Source organism: Alosa pseudoharengus, unplaced genomic scaffold (assembly GCF_046254945.1).
Source record: "Alosa pseudoharengus isolate Yale_2024_CS ecotype anadromous, Long Island Sound unplaced genomic scaffold, YU_APseudo_1.1 YU_APseudo_1.1_scf_19, whole genome shotgun sequence".
Classification (NCBI taxonomy): domain Eukaryota; kingdom Metazoa; phylum Chordata; class Actinopteri; order Clupeiformes; family Clupeidae; genus Alosa; species Alosa pseudoharengus.
In genome coordinates, this window is record NW_027468657.1 from 33,146,800 (window position 1) to 33,155,497 (window position 8,698).

The 8,698-nt window shown below is 41.2% G+C and overlaps 1 protein-coding gene and 3 non-coding genes across 6 annotated transcripts; all 4 read right to left on the reverse strand.

The window, feature by feature from the left end:
• Nucleotides 1–351: 351 nt before the first annotated feature.
• rbmx (RNA binding motif protein X-linked) lies at nucleotides 352–6,520 on the reverse strand. Of its 3 annotated transcripts, none has more exons than XM_076292492.1 (10): nucleotides 6,435–6,502; nucleotides 4,988–5,110; nucleotides 4,566–4,672; nucleotides 4,317–4,482; nucleotides 4,018–4,134; nucleotides 3,817–3,934; nucleotides 3,028–3,174; nucleotides 2,859–2,950; nucleotides 584–683; nucleotides 352–482 (listed from the first exon to the last, which is right to left on the reverse strand). In XM_076292492.1, exons 2-9 carry the CDS (start codon nucleotides 5,094–5,096, stop codon nucleotides 679–681), a joined length of 861 nt encoding a protein of 286 aa, XP_076148607.1. In that variant the 5' UTR covers nucleotides 5,097–5,110; nucleotides 6,435–6,502; the 3' UTR covers nucleotides 352–482; nucleotides 584–678. The 3 variants fall into 3 exon arrangements, with proteins under 3 accessions (XP_076148607.1, XP_076148605.1, XP_076148606.1); XM_076292490.1 differs by having other exon boundaries at nucleotides 584–2,342; XM_076292491.1 differs by lacking the exon at nucleotides 4,988–5,110 and having other exon boundaries at nucleotides 584–2,342; nucleotides 6,435–6,520.
• Nucleotides 3,465–3,535, reverse strand: LOC143133347 (small nucleolar RNA SNORD61). The gene has a single exon (XR_012988509.1). It is a non-coding gene; the product is annotated as a small nucleolar RNA SNORD61 (small nucleolar RNA).
• Nucleotides 4,195–4,263, reverse strand: LOC143133348 (small nucleolar RNA SNORD61). The gene has a single exon (XR_012988510.1). It is a non-coding gene; the product is annotated as a small nucleolar RNA SNORD61 (small nucleolar RNA).
• LOC143133346 (small nucleolar RNA SNORD61) lies at nucleotides 4,748–4,819 on the reverse strand. The gene has a single exon (XR_012988508.1). It is a non-coding gene; the product is annotated as a small nucleolar RNA SNORD61 (small nucleolar RNA).
• Nucleotides 6,521–8,698: the final 2,178 nt, after the last annotated feature.

The window sequence follows — 8,698 nt, forward strand, 5'->3', positions numbered from 1 at the left end:
AGGGCTCACGCCCGCTTGACAGGCCACCCACATTCACGCGAGCATCCCAGCCTCCTCCTGTGGTCCAATGATGCAACAAGTGTTTCAGACACACAGACCTCACTAATGGCCTACTTCTCTCGCATCCCTCACACCTGCATCATCTCCATAGCCGAAATGTACCTCAAAACGATTAGGCCTGGGTAAAGATAAGAAAATAGTTTGCTGCCTAATTTACAAGACTGTGCATTAATGACAGCAGTCTAAATAATCACTCAAATGGAACTCAGAAATTTAACACCACAAGAAAACTTGTTAATGGCAACAATGTGAGTTTGCTTAATTTATAATGACGAGACAGCAGTCAAAACATTAGTTGATTTGAAATCTTTATTTTAATATGAACACATCAATGTGTCCATGAAGATGATCGCCATCCTTGCCACACTGCAACACCCAAGGCAAAAAAACGCATACTACTCTTCCAAGCCCGGCCCTGGGATCTGAGGAAATAAAGACATTGTATGCACATATTAGTTACGTGTAATGTATTAGTTGTATTGGCAAACAAATATGGCAGGCAAGTTGCACAACTTCAGCCTACCTGTGAACATCTCCTGTGCATCAAGATCTCCTGAGCAACAAACATTTGCCAACAGGACACTGAGATGAGCCAATGATTCAGAGATCATTGCTCAGTCATCCTGCAAGAGATTTACATAACAATCAATGTCCATACATACATTCATCAATATGTAGCCCAAGAAATGAAGGTCGAATTTGTTTGAACTTGGCTCCGTTATTTTTCCCGTTTTCCTGGTTGGTGGCTTCTTTCCACAGAACTTCCAAGTGTCAGGGCATGCTTGCTGTGGGATGGTTGGAATAAATGTAGTCTTATCGTGTCAAATGATTAGATCCTTCGGGATATGGGCATTACTGAGTATTTGAGTACTATTATGCAATAGGTCCATTCAAAATGTGGGCCAGATCTTCAAAATGTACCTTTTCAAAATTTCTGAAAATGTTCTTATGCTACAACAGATTATGGATCCATGACTGTTTTCTTACATTCTCAAGCGGCAGTGCAAATGCGTGGGGAACATTTACTGAACGGATCGCGCAGAGCCAGAAGAATTCCAGTTCTCCTTAGTGATTGTCAACTTGTTGCAAGGAAGGAGTTTTTGCTGAAACTATCAATTTCCTGAGGTTGATCTCTTAACAGTATAATTTCAGAATGGAAGGCACGCCAGACTGCCCCTGCGGAGCAAAAAGGGGGTAACAATTGACGCCACTCATACCAACCTTTGGGTTGTACCTCATGTTTACTTTCCTCAGCTAATTCCATTAACGAGAAACAAGAAGGTTTGCTTTGCTTACCATCCCGTTGAGACTTTATCTGTGGTGCGGAAAGGTTCTTGCATTTTGGCTGTTGTCTTTGGGTAAGTCGTTGCAAGCCATCAAAGTTTTGACTTTTTGGTGGAGGATCCTTAAACACTGAGGAAAACTACACTGATTTTTTTTGGGGAAAAAACATTTGCCTTCTCAAAAAGCAATGTGAACAATTCACTGTAGGACATTTTTCCACTTCATTTAGGATCTGTGCCTTTGGGGTCACCAATGGAAGACTGAGAACAGCTGTACATGTGTTATTCGTTTTCTGATTGCTTTGGAATATCAGTGTTGCTCAGGATCTTAGTTTAAAAACTTTATTGATAGTTGAAAGCCACATTCCAGGGCATTACAAGGTTAACAGCACTATAATACAAAAACTAACACGCAAGTCAATTAAATTGGCAACAGTACCATTAAATGGGAAATGGGCAAGAAGAACGATAAAGATGTATCACTTAAACACATAGTCAAAATAAACTGACATTTTGAGGATTGCGCAGACCTGAAGCTTGGGTGTCCATAGAATGCAGTCTTTAAAAAGGGAAAAAGAAAAAAAAAATCCTCTTGAATGGTACACGTCCTTTACACGTTTTGAGTAATTTTGAGCTTGAGGGCTTGAGCCCTTTCACTTTGTCATTTCCAAGTAGTCCCTTCTCAGTATCGGCTTCGAGCAATCCCTCTATCGGACCGGCTGCCTCCGCGGCCACCACCTCGAGGTGCCCCGCGGCTGGAACTGCTGTACTCCCGAGGAGGATAGCCTCTCTCGAGGGGGGGAGCTGGCCCCCGCTCCTGCCTGCCCATTCGCTCACTGCGGCTAGCGGAGTATGGGTCGCTCCGACTGCTGGGATAACTGTCGCGACTGCCATATCCTTCCCGGGAGCTGCTGCCATAGTCGTCATAGCGACTGCTTCCGCCACTCCCACCGTAGGATGGTGGGGGGCCCCTTGAGGGTGGGGCGCTGCGTGAGTTACCTGCAGGGTTAATGGGTCAGGTAATTGTCAAGTTTCACTCGTTAAACTTTTTTCCCCTGTTAATCTATTGACATGTGCCCATTTCCCTAGAATGAGGCCAGATAGTTTTCTAAATGTGTTGATTTATCATATTAGCATCTCCAACTGCAGACAAAAATGTGCTTGCTCAGAATCTTTGACGAGAATTAATTTCTAAGCTCAGTTTGACTGGAGGATGTTAACTGCAAATAGCATGCCCCTGTTCCTTGCAATTCCCTTTAGAATAGAACTCCAGTTGATAGAGAATGGCCACTTCAAGTTTGAGAGGTCTTGGTTGTGAATTCTGAATGGACTGAGGGTGGGGGGGAGGGAGACATTTGTCGGAGGTGTTTGACAGACATTGGTCCAGTTGACTGAAAGCGTTTTGACGGTGTCGCTGAATTTTTCTGAGTGTGATCACTCGGTCCAAGGAGCACACTTGAGCAGCTTGGGTGGAGCACTATAGCATCGGTTTCATTTAAACAAAAGAGATCTTACCGTAACCATCATAGGGGTCTCTGTAGGAACCTGTACTTGGTCGATCAACATAACTCCTGGGCTCTCGTCCGCCGCCATAACCATCACGGTCGCTGGTGAGCAAGAACTGAGGTTAGATAGTAGTCTTACAGAAACCAGTCACTTCTACAATAAATGTTGCATCATGTACCTGTAGCCTCTAGACATGGACCCATATTCATCTCTGGAGCTGGAATGGGGATAGTCGCGATAATCACGAGGTGGTGGAGCATAGTCACGGGGAGGGGGAGCATAGTCTCTGCTGTCCCTTGAGCTCATGTAGTCCCGACTGGAGTAACTAGAAAAACAAAGTAAGGCCATGGTTCAACCATATCTTGTACATCAAGCCACCTCACCAAACGATTCAAGTTAATCAAGTGCATGGTTTGAAATGCAAGTATCTGTCCAGCACTTTTAGTATATAGTTTGTGGGTTATAATGTGTCTGATAGATCACATTCTTAGCGTTTCCTGGATTTCAGTTAGTCAAAAATGCAAAACCTCTGGACTGTTTAATCCTTCATTAACAAAACTATATTAAGACAAATTGGGCAGGGTTAGTCACTCAAAAAAAATACATTTGCTATGTAAGCTCAGGACTTCTTAGAGGTAGTACAGGTATTCTCATTTCTGCATTCAAACCATCAGTGTCATCATTGCTTACAGTTCAACATCGAACCACTGGATAGGGAGTATGACCGTACCCAAGGATTAAGTCAGAATTCACCAAGTTGAGGTGTAACAACTTCTATGTTCTATTTAGGCAAAGCAACCTACAATTTATTCAAAAAATGAATGTAGGTATGTGGCATCAGAGTAGCCATTATCCTGCCAGTCAGTATGATGACTAATACATTCAGTGCAACATCTACACAAATCATTTCGGTGATAGATATTCTTAACCAAACTACTAGGCTATGGATGTGTAGCTCAACACAAACCTGTCTTTTGAAGAATAATGGTCATCCCGTGGCGAGGGGTAGTCGTCCCGCCGTGACATCATAGAATCCCGACGGGGTGGGGGTGGTCCATAAGGGTCTCTGTCACGGGACATGGGAGCTACAAAGCAAAAGCAACTGAAATTAGCATTTGTAGTACTAAGGAAAAAGAAGAACGAGAACCAACTATAGCAATCAACTTACGCCTGCCGATGGGTCCAGACGGGGCCTGTCTCTTAGGTGGTGGCCCTTCGCTGCGCATTGGAGGTCCTCTTTTCAACGGAGGTGGGCCTCTGGATGACGCACCTTTGAAAAAGGGTTCTACATTCCTACGTTATCATGGCAATCGTTCACATGGTTCACAAACCATCAGATCTACATGAGCTCAGGACTTCTTAGAGAACATAATCAATTCTTTAAAGATCAATTCATAATGGATGTCATCACAGCATCGGTTTTTTTTTTTTAATATATCTACAGAAGCAAAATGTAAAATGTGCTACCTCTGCTGGGTGGACCCCTCATTCCGCTTGGTGCTCCTCTAGAACCGCGAGGGCCTCTTGGTAGACCACGGCTTCGTGGATGCAAAGATGGTGGACCACGGCGTCCAGCAGATTCAAACTGTGGCTTTGTTGCTTGTTCTACTTTGATGGACTTACCATCCAGGGTCTGAATGACGGAAACGGTTGTTAATACAATGCCTCCAACTCAAGACATTAATGTCTAAGCTTTGAAAGCCAAGTGTACCATACCTTTCCATTCATTTCCCGGGCAGCATCCTTGGCATCTCCTGGATTTTCGTAAGTCACAAATGCAAAACCTCTGGACTTGTTTGTTTCACGATCTTTCATTAAGAGAACTATAAAAGACAAATAAGGCAGGGTTAGGGTTACTGCAATTCCAATACCATCTCAGAAAATAAATCCATTCTTGTAAGCTCAGGACTTCTTAGAGGTAGTTACAGGTATTCTCATTTCTGTATTCAAACCATCATTTTCATCATTGCTTACAGTTCAACATCGAACCACTGCACAGGGAGTGTGGCAGTGCCCAAAGATGAAGTCAGAATTCACCAAGTTGAGGTGTAACAACCCAACGACTTCTAAGTTCGATTTAGGCAAGCGACCTACAGTTAATTTTTAAATTACATGTAGGTAACGTGGCATCCGATTACCTTCCATTATCCTGCCATATTTGCTGAAGTACTGTTCAAGAGCCTTCTCGGTGGTCTCAGTATTTAGCCCACCAATAAAGAGTTTCCCTGGTCGGTCTGCCTCCGCCATATTGTGCGTTTAATCTAAAAGGAGGGAAAGAGTCCTTTTCTTAATGAAGATGGACAAATGCGTCAAAAATCCCTTTCCTTTGAATCATGCAAACCGTGCTCTCCTACCTACAGCCTATGTTAAAGCTATTGCGCACCGTGTTGCCCCTTGTTTTGTGTAAAGGAGCCAAGGATAGCTGGCATCACAATGTCCTAAAACTTACTACAAGACAATTTTAAGCGGCTAACATTTGCTAGCATTAGCGCTCCTGCTGAAAAGCAAATTTTAGGCCAAGCTGACCAAGTCGAAACTTAGCATTTAAATAACTTGTTTAAAGATAAAATGCCACGTCAACAAACACTTTGCATGCCATGATTAGCCACAACAACGACACATTACAAGAAAACAATACTTCTGAGCATGCTTCACAAAATGGCGGATGGATGCTGCAGAATCGGTTCTGTGTTTGAAGCTAACAGGATAGCTAGCTAGCGCGTGCATGGTAGTGCCTAGCTAGGTTGCATTTACGAGACAGGCCTAAGCTAAACATTCATTTTCGATGAAATACAGTGGTTCCACAACAGACCAAACGTTAATGTGAAATGTGGTTAACCTGTACATATTGGGGGGAAATTGTGAGTTCAAAATGGCGTCTTTGTCCAACATTAACTTGTTTGACACACAGGTGGTAGAGGATATTGGCTAACATTAAGTTAGCTGACCTTAGCTAATATTCAACACTCGCTGCAAGACCTCATCACTAAAACTAACAATTCATGTTATAGCCATAGGGAGCTAAAGTTAGTTTAATTAGCCCATAACAAAGAACATATGTTAGCGTCAGACAACAAAGCGATCTTGTATGCTATCGTTTGCCCTTTATTAACGTTAACGTTACACCTGCTGTTAGCAAACGTGTACGTTAACGTTACGCTCGTCTGCTAACTTTAACATTACACAATCTATTGTTTTAACATTTAACTTCACAATGAGAGCTAATCAATAGTGGACACTGGTCGAATCAACAAGTTACGCCTAACTAAAAAGTTTAGCAAAACAATTTGGTGTTCAGCCCGTCAGTTAACGTTCGCTTTGGTCTAATTTCACTAGCAGTGTGTGTGATAGTTAACGTTACCGTTAGCGGTTACCATTCTAACTTAGCTAGGATGGCGATACTCAGATAACGTTAGCCATCAAATCATTTTCACCCGTTTGAATGTAATGCTATCCAAAACCTCACTTCAATACTTCACCAGCCCCTCAAACAAGGTCATATAACAAGAATTCAAAAGCAACAGTAAACAACTACAGCAACATTGCATGGTCTAGAAGTCATTAAAAGCCTCATTTTACCCATACCTCAGACACGCATTCAACAGGACAAGACCTCAAGACAAATACGCAACCGTATACAATGGATTATATCGATCACGTGTGAAATGAACACGCCCCCAGGAAGTTGCAATCAACTTTTCTTCTGTGGTGTGGTGTGGTGTGGTATGCTGTTGATAGACTCTTCGCCATCTACTGACAATACTGTATATCGCCAGAGAAATAAAAGCTTTCCTTGTCTTGGTTCTTTTTTAATCTGACCATTGTTAACTGTAATGTCAATCCTACACTGCAGTCCCTTCCACACTTAATAGTCCAGTCATTTTAGGAGAAAGGGTTGAACAAATTGCAACACAAGCAAACTTAACTAATTTTGTATCCTCAATATGTCCTGAGTAAGGGAAAAAAAGCCCCGAAGAATCCCAATAGGGGTAAGTTGAAAAAAAGACCTAAATATACCCTATTCATGCGCCTATACAGTATTTTTCTCATGCAAATAGGGGGAAAAAATTAACCTTCACATATCACCATGAAAATTACTGAGTTGATTACTTACATCAAGACAAACAAAAAATTTATTATAAGTTTTTTGAAATTGTTTGTTAACATGGGCAAACCGGGCATAATGTAATTATGTATAGCTAATGTATAGTGACCCAAAACTAATTGCAACATTTGACAAACAAATTGTCCAAGGCATGGAGGAAGATAATACATGTCTTAACTGGTATTATATCTCATCTAGAGGGTATTTGCTTATAGAAAATATATCGTTTATGGTGTTTAATTTGTTTTCCCTGGACAGTATAGGCCAAAATGTATCCACTTTACACTAGATTCACCTTTACAGAATAGAGGGCAATGTATTGTGCTTGGCATAGAGGAAGATGGGAAATGTCTTAAATGGTGTTATATCTCCTCTAGAGGGTATATGCTTATAGAAAATATCTAGTTTATGGTGTTTAATGTGTTTTCCCTGGACAGTATAGGCCAAAATGTATCCACTTTACACTAGATTCGCCTTTACAGAATAGAGGGCAATGTATTGTGCATGGCATAGAGGAAGATGGGAAATGTCTTAAATGGTGTTATATCTCCTCTAGAGGGTATATGCTTATAGAAAATATATGGTTTATGGTGTTTCATTTGTTTTCCCTGAACAGTATAGGCCAAAATGTATCCACTTTACACTAGATTAGCCTTTACAGAATAGAGGGCAATGTATTGTGCATGGCATAGAGGAATATGGGAAATGTCTTAAATGGTGTTATATCTCCTCTAGAGGGTATATGCTTATAGAAAATATATGGTTTATGGTGTTTCATTTGTTTTCCCTGAACAGTATAGGCCAAAATGTATCCACTTTACACTAGATTCGCCTTTACAGAATAGAGGGCAATGTATTGTGCATGGCATAGAGGAAGATGGGAAATATCTTACAGTAAATGGTGTTATCTCCTCCGGAGGGTATATGCTTTCAGAAAATGTATAGTTTAGGGTGTTTAATTTGTTTCCCTTAATAGTGCAGGCCAAAATGTATCAGCTGTTCACTTGATTCGCCTATACAGAATAGAGGAGTATGTGTTATGCATGGTATGGAGGAAGATGGGACATAATTTGATTGATGCTATATTTCATGTACAGTGCATATACTTTAAGAATATGTATAGTTTTGACTGGTCTATGACTTTGGTAAAACCATGACCCATGCATAGGCATGCATTGTTAATTATTAATCTTAAACTATATTTATTAGTAGCATTTTTGCCAGATGTCACAACAATAGAGTCACCTTTTTGGAGGCTAACTGCAGTTATCCCATCTGCACCCTTCTGTCGAATTAGGACATGATCATGTCCATCTTCAACTTTGCCTTCACAATTTTCCTGCATTCACACATACTGTGCTGTCCGATTATTGTTTTACACAAAACTTGTGCAAAGTAAAGGGGCATCATGCAGGCCCCTCTGATTGGACAGACAGTATATCAGTCAACCCCTGGGCTAGAGGTCAATTACTATAAGACTTGCAAAATGATGGACTGATACTTTAGTGTGATATACTGTATGTTTCAGTGACCTCTAAATCAGATTACGTAAACACCAAAACCACTTTCCTAGGCTGAATAATGCCTAACTATGTGTTTGTGCAGATTACACATTGTGGAACACTTACATGCAAAAACCCACTTGGCTCTATTTAAAGATTCAACAACCATTTCCATTGATTCAAAGGGCCACAATGTAAAAATAGACACCAATTTTGCAACAAACCAGTCTGAAATAAGCCAA